This window comes from Plasmodium sp. gorilla clade G2 (assembly GCF_900097015.1).
Source record: "Plasmodium sp. gorilla clade G2 genome assembly, chromosome: 4".
Lineage (NCBI taxonomy): Eukaryota > Apicomplexa > Aconoidasida > Haemosporida > Plasmodiidae > Plasmodium > Plasmodium adleri (nom. inval.).
The window spans coordinates 771,746-792,500 of NC_041696.1; the positions used below are offsets into that span (position 1 = coordinate 771,746).

The window sequence follows — 20,755 nt, forward strand, 5'->3', positions numbered from 1 at the left end:
TTCTTTAATTTGTTTATTATGTAATTGTTTATTTTTGTAATAAAGAGTTAGAAATAATAAAAAAAAAAAAAAAAAAAAAAGACTTTCATTTTTTAATCATACATAAATATATACATATATATATGTATATTATGTCACAAACGTATGAAAAAAAATGAATTGTGTCTTTTTTTTATGCTTCTATATTTTCCTCAGTTCCGTTGTTCATTTAAAGGTCCCTGTAGAAAATGCTCCTTTTGTATTTAACAAGAAGGAAAGTACAAAATAAAGAATATAAAAATGATTATATTATTAAAATAAATAAATATATATATATATATATTTATATATATATTTTTTTTTTTAGATGATATAAAATATTTTCTGGATAAAGAAACACCGGATGATTTATTATTAAACAATTCTTATTCATTAGATATAACATTAGAAAATTTCCCCAATCCTTTTTTTCACCCTTCCTTATGTAATAGATATGGATTAAGGTTTTCTTATATATGTGACCCTAATAAAATATTATCAAGAAATATAGCTGATCAAATTGAGGGTATATGTTATAACAACTTTATAAAAGATATTCTTTCTATTATTCATAATAATGTATATATAAATGAACACATAAATATATGTACTTATTTTAATATTTACATTATAGAAATATTGAATTATCAAAGGCGAAATTCAAAACATTATTGTGTAGATAAAGAAGTCCCATACATGTAACATGATAAAATATATATATATATATATATATATATAACCTATATATGTATATATATATATATTTTTTTTTTTTTTAATATTCAGTTTAGGGGTAGCTCTAATAAATAAACTCCCCTATGGAATAAGTGCTGATACGTTTGCTTCTCAAATATTCGAATACTGGAAATTAAGTAACAAAGATTGTAATGATGGTGTTCTGCTTTTTTTTGTCAAAGAAGATACACATTTTATATTAAAATGGAAAAAAGGTAATAATATTATATATATATATATATATATATATATATGCATATGTATTCATATTATTTTGTTCTTTTAAAAAATAGGAGCTCAATCAATAATTAATTTTAGAACAGCGACTTCTATGAATAAATCTTTTAATCAATATATACGAAAATATTCACTGGAATACTCTATTTTGAGCGGTAAAAAAGGAAACAAAAAGATAACATAAATATTTATATATATATATATATATATTTATTTATTTATTTATATTTTCCATTTCAGCTGTAAAATTAACATCGCAAGTAGGAATACAATTTTAAAATATAATTGAAAGGATTTTTATTATAATTTTTTTTTTTTTTTTTTTTTTTTTTTTTTTTTTTAATGGAAGTATTTGACGGAGGAAATAATTCCACCAACACAAACTGCTCAAAAGTAAATTTATTTATAAAACATAAAATGATAAACAGGTTATTTATATAAGTTATGATATATATATTTTCCCCATGCATACATATTATTAGGGTTGTAGCGTTTACAATAGTAATTGTAGTTGGTTTAGCATATCTCGCATTTATATTAATAGGTCGGTTTAATTAATTGGATAAAAAAAAAATAAATAAAAATAAAACAAAATCATAGAATATTTAATTTACTAATGAAATGCATCATATATATGAACGTAAAACGAGTCTATGATATATTATGTGAATGTATATATTTAAATTTCAGTTTTCGCGGATGCTCAGATGGATAATAAATAATATTGTAGAGAACTTTTTAAGGTGAAAAAAAGTATATATATTTATGGATTTCTCCCTTTTTTTTTTTTTTTTTTTTTTTTTTTTTTTAAATATATATTATTTAATATGAAATTAAAAAAGGATATTATTTGCTTATGTATTTTATTTCATATTTTATTATTTATCTTTATTATATATATTTTTTTTCTCTCTTTGTCAATTTAAAAAAAAAAAAAAAAAAATTTGGAAACTTTTAACATCTTCCCTTGTCTTTTGATAACACATAAAATGTTTTTCATAAAAAACTCTACAGAAAATATTTAATACATGGATTGATGATTATACATATTCAAATATATATATATATATATATATATATGTATATATAATTAACTTAAAAAGGTGACAACTGCTTTTTATATTTAATTATTATGATAATTTTTTTGTTTTCTTTGTCTTATTAAATAATTCATAATAAAAAAGTATACGTTATTGTTATGTGTTCCACTGAACATTCAATTGTCTCTTATAGGATTTTTTTTGATTTATTTTTTTTTAAATTAATCTAAAAGACTACATATGTTTTGTATGTGTAAAAGGAGATAGAGAGGAAATATAAATAAATAAATAAATATATATATATATATTATGTAAATATAAATAAGTTTTTAAAATATAAAAAAATTATGAACAAGCAAGGTAAAATAAACCAAAAAAGGTGTATATGACAAAATGGATATTTTACATTTTAGCTACCTATTATTATTTTAATTTTTTTTTTCTTTTTTATGGTCAAAATAAATAGCGAATTTGCACATAAATGCATGGGTTTTTTGAAAAAAAAAAAAAAAAAAAAAAAAATATACATATATATATATATAAGTGTCCAGTCTTATGAATACGACATATAAATATTGAAGGTATATATGTAGATATATTCTTAAAAGAAAAAATATTAAAATATTAAAAATATATTATAAATGTAAATGTATTATACACAAAAAGATGTATACAATATATATATATAAACCTGTTCAATAATATATATTTTTTTTTTTTTTGTACGTAAAAAAATATATACGCATATATATATATATAATATATATAACATATATTTTTATAAATGATTACACACTTTATTTATTGTATTAGATGATTTTTTTTTTAAGAATTACACAATTTATGAGAAAGCCATAAATAAAAAAAAAAAAATAAAATAAATAAATAATATAAATAAATAAATATATATATATATATAACTCATAATAACATGACTATATTATTAAACCAATTATATTTACGTACATACGTTTTTTTATATCCTTATAAAAATCCGTATTTATGTATTCTACATATTAATTATCATTAAGAAGAAAATAAATATTAATTTTTTTTTTCATTGTATATATTTTTATTATATATATATGTATACTTATGTACTTTTTCATAAAATTTTTCTATCTTGAAAATATTTGTAATTGTATTATATCGATATATATGCTTATAAATATTATTTTGTAATATAATGATTTCAAATTGATGATATTTAATATATATTATATAAATATATATATATATATACGCGCGCGTGTAAACATAAAACAAGGTATTATGACATTGTAATATACACATAAATATTATATATATATATATATATATATATATATATATATTATATATTTATATTTAAAGAGTAATATGAATATAAGGTACATATTTTTCAAATATGTGTAATGTGAAAAAAAAAAAAAAAAAAAAAAAAAAAATTATGAAAAAAGAATTTTTATTTTTTTCAATTTAAAAAACATCGCTTTTTAAATTTTGGGAAGATTTTTTTTTTTTTTTTTCTTTTTAGAAAAAAAGAAATATATATATATTATATTATGCGTTATGCCATGATATAATGTACATAAGTGATCTCACATAACGTATAAAAAAAATATATATATATATATATATATGTGGTATATATTTATTTATATATATATATTTTTTGTCTTTAATTGAAGAATAAAAGTGCTCAGTGAATAGATATATCGTCAAACTGTCAAACGAAATTAAAAAAATAATAAAATAAATATAGCAGTATGCCTATACCATCCACATATTTACCCTTGTATAGCTATCAGAACTTTTTTAGAAAAAATGTTGAACCGAAATATAGTTTAAATCCCTTTGCCAATATGGAAATTTTAAAAAACCTTTCTCAGAACAACACACAGCAATGTTCAGCATTTAATACAGACATTAATTATGATAATTATTCTGGTTTAAATGTGAATAAGAATAATTCATTAAACGTTCCATATACAATGGAAAGATATAAAACCAATAGCTCGTGTCATTATAATACGAATTATTTTTCTATGACAAATGGTAGTAATAATAATATGGAAAATGTTGTAAATGTTGCAAATGTTGTTAATTATAAATTATTTGCAGAAGATAGTATAAAGAAAGAACGTTGCATGAGTACCTTTACATCTACAACATCAAAAAGTGTAAATGATATATCACATATAAATAATGAAAAAAAAAAGAAACAAAAAAAAGAAAAAAAATATAATATACCATGTAGTATATATATAGAAAGGTGTAGACGAGTTTTAATTTTTGATTTGGATGATACATTAATACCTACATGTTGGATAAGATCATATTTATATTCAAAACATACAATAAATTATCAAAAAAAAACACTCAGTGAATTAAAAAGAGATATAAGATTAAATAAAAATTGTAATATAGAATTTACATTATGTGCTCTTATGAATTTAGCTATTTCTTTATGTCATACTGTATGTATAGTAACAAATGCAAGAAGTGACAAGTGGATTAATACTGTTAAATGGTTATTTCCTAGTTTTTCAAAATTTCTTGACAAATTACAAATACCTATTATAAGAACAGATCAACGTAATGACCCATCATCAATTAAAGTTTTTGAGTATTTTCGTTTCTGGATGGATGCAAAGGTAGGCATCAAAAAATAAAACCAAATAAAACACATATATATATATATATATATATATGTGTTACTATGTTTATTCATATTTATATATTTGATATTTGTATGTTTTCTTTTTATTTTCTTTTTTTTTTCATTCTATCTCTTTAGAAGAAAAAGTTTGATCAAATTATGAAACAACATTGCAGTATTTATAACGAATATATTACAAACAATATAAACTTTATATCTGTAGGGGATACACGTTTTGAAGAAGTGGCAACATATGTAAATATTTTAAAAGAAAAAAATATATAAATGATCATTATGTATAGGCACAATATATATATATATATATATATGTTATCACTTTATAGGAGTTGCATTTAAATAATAAGAATTTAATAAAAAAGGCCTTTAATATTAGGGTTCAATCTGGGTTATGTCTGGAAAGTTTTGTAGCTGTAAGTGAAGAAAAAAAAAAAAAAAAAAAAAAAAAAAAAAAAGAAACATGTTTAATGTTATATAAGTGAAAATATATATATATATATATATATATGTATATGTATTTTTTTTTTTTTTTTTTTCTTATAGCAATTAAAACTTATACAAGTTGCATTGTCTATTATTACCAAGGGCACATATGATTTCAGATATTTGGCATTATCATCTTCCGTCCAAATTAAAATGTAAATATATATATATATATATATTTATATTATATTATATTATTTATTTATTTTTTTTTTTTTATGTAGGTTCTCATAGGATATATGAAACATATTGAAAAACCGTTTTGTACACATCATCACGTTTATATATATATTATTTTTTTTATTTTTATTTTTTTTTTTTAATTATTTATTTAATGCTTTTTGTTTTTCAATATGTTAAGAATTTCTTATAAATGAATTCATATAATTTATATAGAGCTTCAAACATCATCATTTTATTTCATACTTTAAACACTATTTATTTGTATATGTATATATTTTTATATTTTTTTTCAAGTGTCTTTTTTTTTTTTTTTTTTGATGTTCATATAAATTTTCATAAAAAATTAATTTTGTTCTTTTAAGAGAACATATCAATTAATTTATAACTTTTATATATATTAAAAATATATATATATATATATATATTATGAAATTAAAAAAATATAATATACATATTATATATATATATATATATATATATATATTTTCTTATAATAACATATACATCATTTAATATTTTATGAGAGTTCCAGTTCGCTATATGAATTTTACTTCTTAAAATTAAGGAATTTAAGAAATATAAAATAAATAAATATATATAATAGTGTTATATAATAAATAATAATATATTAGAAATATCTTATTACAGTTTCTTCCCTATCTTTTTAACAAAAAATATATATATATATATATTTATTTATTTATTTATTCATTCATTAATTTTTTTGTATGGAAAAGAAGAAAAAAAAACTTAATATTAAGAAGAAGGATGTGGCAAAAGAAAAGAAAAAGAATGACAAATTAAATGTAGGGCACATAAGAAAAGATGAGAATAAAAAAAAATATATATATATATACATATATATACATATAATTCTTTCTATTTGGTGTTTGTTAGAATGATTTGTTGAAGGAAAAGAAACCTGCAAAGGCTCCAACAATTCTGAGATGGATAGATCTTCTGAGAAGCATGAAGGTATATATATTTATACATATATATATATATATATATTTGTATGTGTGCCTTTTATGTCCGTTTCTTTGATTTATATACACCCATTTTGAGTCTTTGAATAGTTGAAACAGCTAAAAAAGAGTATAGACGAAGAACTAAACAACTATGAAATAAATAAAAACATCAACGACAAGTTACTTTTATTTTTAAACGAAGACTTAGAAGAAAAACAAGTTCTAGAAAAAATAGAGGAACTAAAGAATAGTAAAATGTATACACTAGTAGAGATGCACACACAGAATATGAATAAATTACAAGAACATTTTGAAGAGGATATAAAAAAAATGTTTCAAACATTTGAAGAAGACAGAAAACTATTGATACAAAATAGGGATAGCATAGTACATAATATTAATTTATTTTATAGTCGTGTAAGGGAAATAAGAAAAATTAAAGAATATGAACTTTTTTTTTTGATAATCAAACAAAGCATAAAAATAAACGAACACATAAATATAATATATATATATATATATATATATATGTTTTAATTTGTTTAATTTTTATTTTATTTTATTTTATTTTATTTTTTTTTTTTTTTTGTTATTACTTTTAAATTTAATTTTTTTCTTTTTTGGTAGATTGAAGAAAGGGATAAACTAAGAAAAGAAAATCTTGAAAAAGATGAGAACCATACGATGAATGAAATATATAAAAATTATATAGCTGAGAAATATATTGCTAATTATAAATATGAAAAATATAATGAAGAGGATAACAAAATATTTGATAATATGTTAATTGAAAATAAGAAGATATTAAATGAAGAATATGAAACTTATAACATAATTGAAAAGAAATATGAGAAAAATAAAAAATGCCTTCTATCAAAAGAGAAGGAAGTATGAAAATGAATATTATATAAAATATAATAAAATAATTATTTTTTTTGTCACAATAAAAATTATATATTTATAAAATGCATTTTATTATTTTATTATTTTATTATTTTATTTTGAAGGTTCATGAGTTGGAAATAAAAATCGATAACTGGAAAATCAAATTGGAGAATGAAATGAAGGTTTTTTTTTTTTTTTTTTTATATATTGAGAAAGGAGATATTTCATAAATTAAAAATAAAACGACTAGCATAAATATTATATATAAGTAAATACATATATATATATATATATATTTTATTTTTTTTTAGATATACGATATACAAACAGAAAGATTGAAGAATGAAAAAACCCAGCTGCTTAATCATATAAGGGCTATTAAGCTTATACTACAAAAGTTAAAGTAATAAAAAGGGATAACATATATAAATATATAAATAAATAAATATATATATATATTTATTATGTATATATCCATTTGCATATTCTTATGTTTATGTTGATATATCAAAATATAGCCACATGTTATATATTTATTTTATTTTATTTTATTTTTTTTTTTTTTCTCTTCATTGTTTAAAAGACATAATGACAAACAAAGGTTGATTGACATAACAACACACTCAATAAAATGTATAAATAAGCTTGAAGAAAATATAGCCCTTGCAAATAAATTGATAAACATGGATAACTTATGCAGGTAAAAATAAATATATATATATATATATATATATATATATATATATATATAAATATATATATTTATATTTCTTTATTTATTTTATTTTTCTTTAAGAAAGTTTGAAAGTGAAAGGGAAAAACTCATGGCTTCTACTAACATAAGCACTACAAAAAGAGAAGAAGATGATCTTATTCTTGAAAAGAAAAATGAACAAGTCGTTGTAAGTATAAAATATAATATAATATAATTTATATTTAACTATATTTTTATATATTTATATATTTATTTAATAAGAATGAGGTGAATAAAAATGTGTACCAAGCTTATTTGCTTGAACCCTTTTTCAAAAGGAAAAATAAGGCCCTTCTAGATATGTATAAAAAAAAAAAAAATAATAATAAATAAAATAAATATATAAATAAATAAATATACATATATATATATATATATATATATATATATATATATATATATATATATATATATGCATGTTCCTATTGACATTGTAGAATCTTATTAAAAAAAGAGTTGAAAGAATTAAAAAAAAAAAATAAGGAGTACAATAAAATCCTGGACGAACTTGATAATAAATTAAGTTTTAATAAGAAAGTAAAAATTAAAAAGGAAGATTTTATCATAAGAGCATCCTAAATATTGAAAAAATAAAATAAATAAATATATATTTATATATATATATATATATATTATATATATATTTATGTTTGATTGCATTATGAGATTTTTTTTGAAATATCTGCAAAAAAAATATATTATATAATATTATATATATACATATGTATATTTTTTTTTTTTTTTTTTTTTTTTTTTTTTTTTATAATTTTTAATTATGTGTTAAGCATGAAAAATAAAAAAACAATGATATAAATAACTATGAAAAATAAATTATGGTCGTCCTTTGTTTTTAAAAAAGGTGTTGTAATATTATGTTGGCCCTTATCATTTAATATATCTCGTCAATCATTTTTTTTTTGTTCATATAAAAATAATGTTACAATTCCTCATTTCTTCAAAAAAAATTCAGGAAAAATAGTTGATATAAATGAAAAGAAAACAATTTTTTGTGACGAGAGAAAAATATTAGAAAGAGTGAAGGATGTGAAATATACATTAACAAGTAATGTTTATAATATTGATGAAAAAAGTTTTTACAAAAAATTGATAAGAACATATGTTGACATTCTTTTAAATTCTTATAAGTATCCTTTACATGTACAATGCTTACATATACTGAGTAGGAAAAAAAAAGCACACACATATATAAATAAATATATATATATAAATATATATATATATATTTTTATATAATTTTATATTTTATACTTTTGTTTTTCCTTTGTAGGTATGAATTTGCTGAAGGAAAAAATAAGAAACGTTACTCTGAGCAAAGAACACAAAAGAAAAAATTTTGATGAGATTTATAATGAATATGATGTAGAGGACTTAAATAGATTTTTGGTATTTATTAATAACCTTTTATCAACAAATAATTATCATGATATGATTAATAATAATAATAATATTGAGAATATAATAAAAAAAGTAAATAATTTTTTAAATTATAAAAATGTATTATATGCTTTATTTACCTTAGAACATAATAAAATAATATTTCAATATGCAGAAAATGTATTAATAAATGAACTGCAAAACTGTTTTATTAATTCTTATTTAAATAAAAATAAAGACATTTATAGATTTATAAATAAATATGGACATGATAATATATATATATATATAATAGAATATGCTGAAAATTTAAATATTCTAAAAAAAAGATTTGCTCTTATCAAAAATTTATTTTTCAACAAGGAAATGTAACAACCACATTAACTGGAACTAAACATAAATATATACAACATATATATATATATATATATATATATATATTATATATTCTTATTTGTATTATATAAATAATTTGCACATATATTATATATTTTTTATATTTTTTATATATTTTATATATTTTATATATTTTATATATTTTATATATTTATTGATTTATTTTATTTTATTAAATTTTAAAAAAAGGTAAAAAAAATGTTTAACATTTATTATATTTTAATTTATTTAATTTTTTTTTTTGTTATATATATTTCAACAACAAATAAAAATAAATATAAATGAATAAATAAATAAATAAATATATATATATATATATATATATATATAATATTACATATATATTATATATATATATATTATATCATTTGTGCGTAGTTCGATAGGGTGCTATTTTTTTTAATAAAAATAAAATTATTAATATTATATATATATATATATATATATATATATAATATATTTATTAATTTATTAACAATATTTAAAATATCTGTTATATAACATTTTAAATAAATGGAGTAATTATATGAATATAATATGGTTTAAAAGGGAATATATAATTATATATACATATATATATATATTATATTATTTTTTATCTTTTTCATTTTTTTTATAAAATATAATTTTTATAAAAACTAATCATTATATATATATATATAATTTGTACATATGAATATTTTATATATATTTATGAATATTTTATTTATTAATTAATTATAAATTTAAAAAAAAAAAAAATATATATATATATATATTATATACATGTACATATTTGTGGCAAAAAATTGTCAAAAGTAAAAAGAAAAAAAAAAAAATGAATTAACAAATAAATATCTATATCTATCTATATTTATTTATATATATATACATTTATACATTTTAATTAGAATAATATGTCTGAATATATTTATAAACATATTATTATGTAAGATATGAAAATAAAAAAAAACATAATTTATATGATAAATGGGGATATAATAAAAAATATTATTTACATATATCGTAAAAGAGAGAAGTGATTAATTTAAAGCAGAGATAGCACCTTCCCCCCCAGTTGGCAATAAATAAATATAAATATATATATAAATATATATATAAATATATATATATATATATATATATTATTATTGTTATATTTTTTTTGTTTTGTTTTATTTTATTTAATATTTTAAATGCTGAAGGATAAAAAATGTTTGATCAGAATAAGACAGCTGGATTGTTACTTTTATTTTTAGGAGTAGTATTTGGATGCATTGGAGTATTTTTATTTTTTGATAAGTTTTTTTTGTTTATGTCTAATTTATTATTTTTAATAGGTTTATATTTTTTAGTTGGATTAACAAAAATAATCAGATTTTTTATGAATAGAAAAAAAACAACAGGAAGTGTTTGTTTTGTAATAGGTTTTCTTTTAATATTATTTAATAGAACTTTTTTTGGCTTCTTATTTCAATCATATGGATTGTATAGATTATTTTTTTCTTTCCTTCCAAATATATTAAATTTTATTAAATATTCTCCATTCAGTTTTATATTAGATTTGCCAGGAATTAAGCAGGTCGCAGAATATATATCAAACTATAAAAAACTACCAATATGAAATAATATATATATATATATATATATATATATTAATTGTTTATACTATATAATACCATTTTGTTTTATCAAATTATATCATATTATATTTTTTTCATTTTTTTTTATTTTTTTTAATTTATTTATTTTTAAGTGTTATAAAAACAATTTGTATAATTTTTTTTTTTTTTTTATAAACTTAATGATATTTATTTTAACACACCTCCGATTTTAATATATTATCCTTTTGAATATTTAGTCATATAAGATTAATAAATAAATAGTATGATAAATTGGTTATATATATATATATATATATATATATATATATAGTACATCAGCTGTTCTTCAAGATGGAAATGATAGCATGATAGCATGATAGCATGATAACATGACAACATTGAAGATATAACAATAAATAAATATATATATATATATATATATATATATATATATATATTTTTTTTTTTTTTTTTTTTTTTTTTTTTTTTTTTTTTTTTTTTTTATCTATCCGCTTATGTGAAAACCCTCGTGGGTTATTTGAAAATTGATCGACTTATATTTGACCAAGAATTCTGAATATTTTATACTCATTGTTCTTCTAATAGAATTATAGGATTTTATTTTTTTAAGATATATGACAGTATTTGAGCAGGAAGAATGTATCATAGTATTAGTTGTGTCATATGAAAAGTCAAGATAATCCTTCTTATTGTTAGTACTATTAATTAAAAATACAAAGAAATTATGTTCATAAGAAATTTTTTTTAAAAGTAAGGATATTTGAATAAAAAATTGTTTCTTTTTATTATTATCGAATTTCTCTTCCATACCACGAAATATATAATTAAGTGAATCAATAACTAGAATAGAAATATTGTAATATTTTAAAATATAAAAGATATCTTTTTCAAATAAACAAAAAAAATCTTTCTCATCATTTATTTTGTAAATATATAAATTTTTTAAAACACTTTTTAAAATATTTTTTTTTATCATGTATTCATTTTCTTTTATTTCATAATTATCTAACGGGTCTCTTTTATTATGTGTAATGTTGTGAGAATTTATTAGATTTTCTTTACATTGAATATTATTCGATTTGGATTTATTATGATGATCTTCCTTTTTATTTATATAATATTCAAAAGAATTTTCTTTTTTTTTTATTTTGGCTTCAATAATTTCAATTAATCTATGTATAGGAAAAGTTCTGTTTGCATATATATAAAAAATAATATCCCTCTTTATATCATCATGATTAAATTGTTCAACTTTTTTTTTTTTTTTATCTTTTTTTCTTCTTTCATAAATATTTAAAAGTTCATCAGCGCATATCGTAAGAGCCAGTTGGGTTTTTCCAGTCCCACATTCTCCTACGATTTCTAGAAGACTATAATTTATGATACCATTTTCAAAGAAGTCATTTAATTTTTCATCATAAAATTCGAGTTTGTTTCTAAAGAGAGAAAACAAAAATAAAGATAATACATAAATGGAAAAATATATATAAAATATATATATATATATATATATAAATATATGTATTGATTAATTTGTATGGTTATTTTTTTTATTTTTTTATTTTTTTATTTTTTTATTTTTTTATTTTTTTATTTTTTTTTTTTTTTATGTGGTCACCTTTTACTTTTATTAAATGAAGAAGCTTCAAATATTGTGTCAACTGGTCTACACTTCATTCATAAAATGGAAAAAAATATAAAAAATAAATAAATGATTTACGATTCATGAATTATTTAAATATTAAAAAATTATAATTATGTAAGTTCTTTTTTCCCTACTTTTTATTTATAAAAAAAGAAAGAAAAAAAAAAAAATTTAAACTATCAATTTTTATATAATAATAACACTTCATTTAACATATCTTTATGTTCGATCTAATATGAGAGATTAATATTTAAAAAAAAAAAAAAAAAAAAAAAAAAAAAAAAAAACACACATATATATAATATTCATTTTAATATACATTCCATTAAATGGTATATTCAGTATATTAAAAAAAAAAAAAAAAATGTATGTAAAATATATGTGTATTATAAGATAAAAATATATATATATATATATTAATATTTGTATAATATTTTATGTGTGCTTATTCTTTGGGTCGTGTAATACTTTAACCTTTTTTTTTTTTTTTTTTTTTTTTTTTTTTTTAAATATATCATTAATATTTTTTTATTTGGAAATAAATACACACATATTTTTTTGTATACACAATTTTTTGATAATAATATTATAAAAGGTGTAAATTATTATATATATATATATATATTTTTAAGATAATTTTTAAAAATGAATGAAAAAAATTATATACAATATATATATGAATGATACACACATATATGATATATTATATATATACCTTTTTTTGATATTATATTAAAATATTTTTTATTTTTTTAAGTATGATCAGCACTACAACCATTTTGTATATTTGTTTTATATAATATTGTAAAAAATAAAATAAATAATTAAATATATATATATATATATATATATATATATATTTATATATATATTTTTATTTATATATATGTTTTATTTTTGTGTGTGTAATATTATAATTTGTAAATGCTTATAAACAATGTTTAAAAATGAGAAAAAAAAAGAAAACGTGTTTGGTTTTTTTAATTTTAAGTTGTATTTGTTTTTTTAATTATTTATTATGTTATGAAGAATATTATGATGAGGAATACAATGATGAGGATAAGAACATTAGTAATGTATGTAATAATATAATTCCTGTGTTTTTAAATAATTTAGAATATAGTAATATATCTCATGAGATAAGTTTGTCTAGAACATTTTCTTTAAAATATCCTGTGCATTATATGTATTTTCAATATTCATCTGATAAAAGTATTTCTATAAATTACAATATATATAACTATTTAACCTCTGCATATGTAAAAAAAGTAGAGTTATATGAATATGAAAATATAAAGAATGAAAGTGTGTTATTATTACATGCAGAAAAAGATTCTGAAAATAATATTAAAATATTGTATACCATAAAAAAAATAGATCATATGAATAATTATGAAAGACAGAAAGATAAACGTTTATTTTATTTTATTATATATACGACTATTGAAAATGATTATGATATGACCAGGTGTTTAAATATAAATATGAGTATAAACATAAGAATTATAAAGGATGATGACACACAAAAGAACAATCACAACAATAATAATAATAATAATAATAATATTAATGGTAATAATATTATTAATGGTAATTATTATGGGGTTGAGAATATCATACAAAATAATTTATATAATCATCTTCTACCTTTACATAATAAAAGCTATATTATAATAAAAGATAATTATTATTATTCCACTAATGAAGATTATTATTATAATATGAATAATATAGAAAACTCCTATTATGATGAAAAAAGTGGTAATAAAGTTGTGATCATATATTCCGTTTTATTATTTATAGAATTTAAAAAAGAGGCGCATATAAAATTTACATCTTTCTTAAAACATGATATAAACAAGTACAACAACTTTTTTATACATATAAAAAAAATTGATATCAATAATAATTATTTAAACAATATGGATATGCAACATATATTAAAGGTAGGAAATAATGAAGATAATCTAAATAATAATAAAAATAAAATTATTGAATGTGAAGAAGATTGTGTAGAAAGTTATATCACTTCACAAGGAATATATCTAGATACTGTATTAAATAATAATCATCTTTATAGGTTGGATATTTTATATAAGATAAAAGATAAAGGAATAAATAATAATAATAATAATAATATGAATAATATTTATAATAATATGAATAATATTTATAATAATAATATTTATAATAATAATTATTATTATTATAATGAAAAAATGGAACATTTAAAATATATGAAAGAGCAAGAAAAAGATCCTTTCTTATCATACCTATTATTTTTTAATTTTGAATTCTCTATATATAACATTACACATAATTATATTCCTATGAATTATATTAATAAAAGATTATATACAGAATGTTCTAATAATTCTCATGCTCCAAATAAGATTATTCAAACAAGTGATGAGAATATGTTGAATATATTTTCTACAAATGAATGTTCAAAGAATTCGAATGGATGTAGTTTATATGATGTTAATGAATATATAATATATAATAATAAAGTTATTGATATAAATGATAATTTTCTTTTAAATTTCGATATAATAAATTCTTTTAAAAATGAACAAGTTATAGATATAACTATTAATGAAGATTCTATATTTAATTTTACTATGTTTATTAAATCTGAAAATATATTTGTTAATTTATTAAAAAATAATTCATCAGAAAAGGTATGTAATACATATTATATGAATAATATAAATGATTATAATATATATGATTATCAAAAAAAAAACAAATCTGAATTTTTTCACAAGCATTTTAATGAGACCTTTTTATATAAGAATAATGAAAATTATCACAATAAAAATTATAATCAAAATAATAATAAAAACCCTTTTGAATATGATAATTACTATCAACATGATCATCACTTGAAAAATTTTTCTATAGACAATATTATCTATATTAATTGTATATTAAAAAAAGGAAATTATGATTTAAAAATTATTGTTAATGGTTATAATAATATATGTGAGAGGAATGAATTCAAATTGTTGATATATCCTATGTCTATGTATGAGAATCATCATCAGTGTGGTAATAAAATGAATCAGTTGACGGATTTATTTAATAATATGTTAAATCGTAAATACGAAAATAATAATAATCATATTATTAATAATAATAATATTATTAATAATAATCATATTAGTAGTGTATCTAATATAAACAAAACATTTGATGATATTTATCAGAATAATTGGATTTTAAATAATCATATATTTGAATATTTCGATTTTATTATAATATATGAAAAAGAACTACTAGCAGAACAATACAAAGAAATTATAGTGACTGTAAATAATTCTGTAGGAATTGATATATTTTTTATTATTGTTGAAAATATTGAAGGAAAAAAACATTATCATATATATAAAGATACTAGAAAAAAAAGTAAATACATATTAAAGTATAAACATCCATGTAATGTATATGTTTTAGTGTCTACAATGTTATATACTAGTCAAGAAATATGTGGATTTTTTTTTGTTGATATAGAATATGTAGATAATATAAAATTATTAAAACAAAACGATCATATAAATGAATCAATAAATGAAACATATGAACATAATATGATACAAAAAATTAATTATATACCTAATATAATTATAGGATATGATTCTTATAGTTATAATAATTTTTGTTTTATTCCTTATTATAAAAAACATAAACTTACCATATTATTAAAACCAAAAACGATAGTCAAAATAAATTGTTTCACAAATAATTATATATATATATATTTAATAGATAAATCAAACAACAACAATAATAATGACAATAATAATAATAATATTAATGGTAAAAAATTATATGAGGGTTATAACCATTTATATATCGAATCTTTTGTTGAAGGAGAATATGATATTATTTTCGAATTTAACTCACAAAATGATAAAAATATTAATTCCTTTTTTTATTTACAAATATATATATACCCATTAGATACATTAGATAAATGCCTTTTCTTTAATAATAATATGAATTATATAAAAGAAAACTCAATAAATAAATTTATTTATGCAGAAAAGTATGATACATATGATCTTACGAAATATGTTTATAATGATATTATTACAAATAAAAATATACCTAAAGTAATTAAAAAAGAAAATAATATGTTCTTCTTATATCAAACAATTAATTTCTATTATCTTTATAAATCTTTCTTTCTATATCTTCTACCAACACAACAAAAAGATGGATATATAACAAATGATGAAGATAAACGAAGAATTAAAAAAAAAAAAATTATATTACCAAAAATTAATTATTTATCAAATCAAAATTTCATATTAAAAATAGAATTGTCATTTCATAATAATATATTCCCTTACAAATTATATATTGAACAAAATTATGAAGATATTATAATGATTAGTACAAACACTTATAGAAATAAAAATATTATGTTATTAAAAATATTAAATAATAATATAAATTATGTAAATATATATATTGATATGTATGAAGATATTAATGATGAAATCAAAAATAATTATTGTTCATATGCATATTTTAATATTACATATACAAATGAAACCAAAGAACACAATCAAGATACAGAACAGATCAATTTATATAATAAAATCAGTTTACCTTTATTGTTGAATAATATTTTATCAAAAGATTATATTCCAATGTTTAAGAACAGTGTATTACAAAATAAGAATGAACAAACATATAAACCTGATCATTTATATTATGAGGATCATAACATTGGTGTTATAAATAGTATATCTAATAATGATTTTTTAGATGACAAAAAAAAAAATATTTTGGATCTAAACAATAGGATGAATAATGAATATGGAAATGTTAAAATAGAAGAGCCGATACATTTGACAGATAATGATAATAATATAAATATAAATAATATAAATAATATAAATAATAATAATAATAGTGATATGTTTAATAATATGCATCCATATCTTGAGAATCATCTTAGAGGTATCATATCTTTAAAAAATAGCAACTCTGTAATATTAAATCAAAGCATTAATTATAATTTTGAAATATATAACAACAATTATACACTTTTTTTAGTACCAAATAATTCCTTTCTAAACATGTACATAAGAAATAATGATAATGATAATGATGATAATAACAACAATAAAAATAAAAATAACATTACTTTGAATGTGTATCGTGTTTTAGATGTATCTAAATTATTTAATGAAGGTATTTCATTTAATGATGTGCAGAAAAAAATTCTTTCCTTATCTCATCCTTTTCTAACATTTACAGAAAAATATATAAATGTTTATAGATATTTAGAAAGAGGATTATATATATTTAAATTTGATGAGGATTCTAATAAGGACAATTCAACATATACCTTTACAAATAATATAAATAATAATAATAGAAATAATTCTAATTATCTCAATAGTGATAATATGAAACCATTATCCTTTTTTATACATTTTAATATCATGCCTATTCACACAAATGATCTAGAATACCAGCATAATGTACAAAATAATAATTATAATAATGATATAGTTGTAAATTATAAAGGAAATGATAATAAAAATACTTCCCCTTCTGATATTCATAATTCTATATTTAAGAATGAATTATTATATAATTTTTATAAAGAATACAACTGTGATAAAGAAAATATTTTATTTTTTGAAGATAAAAAGATAAATGATTTATCAATTTTTTTACAAAATACTTGGAATAATATGCCATTTGAAATTTATATAAATGATAAATTAAATATTACATTAAATTCACATAATTACAACACATTAATTTTTAAAAGATTCTTTATATGCTTAGAAAAAGAAAAAATATGGAACAATAATGATAATATAAATAATAGTAATAATAACTATGGAAAAAATTCTATAAATATAAAAGAATCACAAGATGACTCTTATATAAACATTTTTAATGATACAACTAAAAAAGAATATCTCCTTTTTAATATAGTATTAAATGTAAAAGGTAATGTATATATAGAAATACAACCACATTATCATTATTTTATGTATCCATTTATTTTAACCATCAAATCCAAAAATAATCCTACACAACTTAATAAATCTCATGATAAATTATTTTTAAATACTGATTTAGGGGAAGGTCAATATGAAATCTATATAACTTTTCTTTCAAATGATCATTATAAAAATGTAAAAATGAAAAAGGTTATGTTTGATTTATTTATTTTTATTGACATTTTTAAAAATACAAATATTAAACATGCCAAAAATAATTTATCCTTACCATATAACAAACATATTGATGAAGGTATAGATTTTAAAATATATGATAATACATGTAAAAGTGATAATTATAAAAGATTATTTCATGAAGTAAAATTATTAGATAATAATAATAATAATAATACTTCTAATGGTTCGATGAATGAACATAACCTTAAAAAAAATAATAATATTATAAACACAAATATGAATAAGAATTATTTTCATATATATGATACATATTATATGAAAGAATCTGAGCACGAAATCTTTTTTGAGATACCAAATGAGCCATATATTCTTAAAATTTTTTATGTACATATAGATGAACAACATTATGATGAAGACATAACAAGTGCAGATTTTTATAATAATACAAATGACTATAACAACAACTACTACAATAATAATAATAATAATAATAGATATAATAATTATTATCAAATTGAAGAGACTGATAATTTATCTCATTTTGCCTTTAATTATTTAAACACATATTTAGATATCGAAAATTTATTCCATATCAATATAATAACAAATGAAGATAATAAATTTGTTTCTGATGAAAATACAAATGGTCACGATTTGTATGTTAATCCATTTTTTTCAAATGAAGAAGATGAACATATATTAAACTGGTATAAAATAGATAAGAATTTTAAATTAGTTATAAAAAAAAATAATTATGATTGTGCATATTTCAAACTCATTATAAGTTTATATCCTATGAATTATTTTAATAGTATTGATTATTTAAAATATAATAATTATCTTAATAAATATTTTACAAATATATTTGACACCTTATCACTTAAGGTCAACCAATATCAAGACATATCCTTTGAACAAATTAAAAATCCGAATTATATATATGTCCATTTAAAAACAAATGTAATTTTTTTAAAAAGTTTGAATTCTAGGGATCTTTTTTCATATCCACTTACGATTAAAATGGTAATATATTGAGTGATGGGTAGACTTGTCACCCTAAACAAATAAAACATAAATATAAATATAAATATTAATATAGATATAGATATAGATATAGATATGTATACAAATGGATATATATATATATATATGTATATATGTGTATATTTATATTTATGTATATTTTTTTTTTTTTTTTTTTTAGCCGAGCTATGTAAAAATCAATTTTGGATACAACTTCACTTTAACCAGCTTTGAAATCAAACTCTTGAAAAACAATATGATAATAGCTACAAGCAACAAAATACAAACCAATTTAAATAACAATATCAACATATTTGAAAATATGAGTATTTATTTAGAAAAAGGAAATTATGTTGTCCAAATTTTTTCTTATGATTTAATTGAAAAGTCTTCTAATTTAATAAACAAACTCAGTTTTCCTTTTTATGCTGAAATTGAAATTGTGCAGTTTGTAAATGAGAAAATTGACGATCCTATATTGTTGGATGTTTTCCCTCATAATTCGGTCATTCTGAATAGAAACTACCCCTTTCTTGTAATGAATAAATACAAAAAGGAAT

The 20,755-nt window shown here is 17.8% G+C and overlaps 7 protein-coding genes across 7 annotated transcripts in view; 6 read left to right on the top strand and 1 right to left on the bottom strand.

Annotated features, from left to right (window-relative positions):
• Positions 1 to 154: 154 nt before the first annotated feature.
• PADL01_0418000 (conserved Plasmodium protein, unknown function) lies at positions 155 to 1,712 on the top strand (the record flags this gene model as incomplete). Its single annotated transcript, XM_028685300.1, has 9 exons — positions 155 to 257; positions 347 to 544; positions 653 to 716; positions 805 to 968; positions 1,047 to 1,145; positions 1,231 to 1,250; positions 1,340 to 1,383; positions 1,473 to 1,534; positions 1,681 to 1,712. 9 exons carry the CDS (start codon positions 155 to 157, stop codon positions 1,710 to 1,712), a joined length of 786 nt encoding a protein of 261 aa, XP_028536813.1.
• A 2,066-nt stretch (positions 1,713 to 3,778) lies between these two features.
• On the top strand, positions 3,779 to 5,406 carry PADL01_0418100 (conserved Plasmodium protein, unknown function; the record flags this gene model as incomplete). Its single annotated transcript, XM_028685301.1, has 5 exons — positions 3,779 to 4,666; positions 4,810 to 4,926; positions 5,016 to 5,102; positions 5,233 to 5,327; positions 5,397 to 5,406. The coding sequence occupies 5 exons, from the start codon at positions 3,779 to 3,781 to the stop codon at positions 5,404 to 5,406; spliced, it is 1,197 nt and encodes a 398-aa protein (XP_028536814.1).
• A 677-nt stretch (positions 5,407 to 6,083) lies between these two features.
• Positions 6,084 to 8,541, top strand: PADL01_0418200 (conserved Plasmodium protein, unknown function; the record flags this gene model as incomplete). Its single annotated transcript, XM_028685303.1, has 10 exons — positions 6,084 to 6,161; positions 6,253 to 6,330; positions 6,432 to 6,740; positions 6,951 to 7,211; positions 7,331 to 7,390; positions 7,520 to 7,611; positions 7,792 to 7,908; positions 8,005 to 8,110; positions 8,185 to 8,264; positions 8,400 to 8,541. The coding sequence occupies 10 exons, from the start codon at positions 6,084 to 6,086 to the stop codon at positions 8,539 to 8,541; spliced, it is 1,323 nt and encodes a 440-aa protein (XP_028536815.1).
• A 240-nt stretch (positions 8,542 to 8,781) lies between these two features.
• PADL01_0418300 (conserved Plasmodium protein, unknown function) lies at positions 8,782 to 9,729 on the top strand (the record flags this gene model as incomplete). Its single annotated transcript, XM_028685304.1, has 2 exons — positions 8,782 to 9,142; positions 9,251 to 9,729. 2 exons carry the CDS (start codon positions 8,782 to 8,784, stop codon positions 9,727 to 9,729), a joined length of 840 nt encoding a protein of 279 aa, XP_028536816.1.
• A 1,216-nt stretch (positions 9,730 to 10,945) lies between these two features.
• PADL01_0418400 (CGI-141 protein homolog, putative) lies at positions 10,946 to 11,356 on the top strand (the record flags this gene model as incomplete). Its single annotated transcript, XM_028685305.1, has 1 exon — positions 10,946 to 11,356. One exon carries the CDS (start codon positions 10,946 to 10,948, stop codon positions 11,354 to 11,356), a length of 411 nt encoding a protein of 136 aa, XP_028536817.1.
• A 485-nt stretch (positions 11,357 to 11,841) lies between these two features.
• Positions 11,842 to 13,034, bottom strand: PADL01_0418500 (conserved Plasmodium protein, unknown function; the record flags this gene model as incomplete). The annotated part of the gene is made up of 2 exons (XM_028685306.1): positions 11,842 to 12,793; positions 12,976 to 13,034. 2 exons carry the CDS (start codon positions 13,032 to 13,034, stop codon positions 11,842 to 11,844), a joined length of 1,011 nt encoding a protein of 336 aa, XP_028536818.1.
• A 915-nt stretch (positions 13,035 to 13,949) lies between these two features.
• The window catches only part of PADL01_0418600 (conserved Plasmodium protein, unknown function), a gene marked incomplete at both ends in the record, with an annotated part of 7,991 nt that continues 1,185 nt past the window's right edge, over positions 13,950 to 20,755 (top strand). Inside the window, 2 exons of the mRNA XM_028685307.1 lie at positions 13,950 to 20,195; positions 20,377 to 20,730. Of these exons, the coding sequence (XP_028536819.1) occupies positions 13,950 to 20,195; positions 20,377 to 20,730 (6,600 nt within the window). The remainder of the gene's footprint in view (positions 20,196 to 20,376; positions 20,731 to 20,755) is intronic.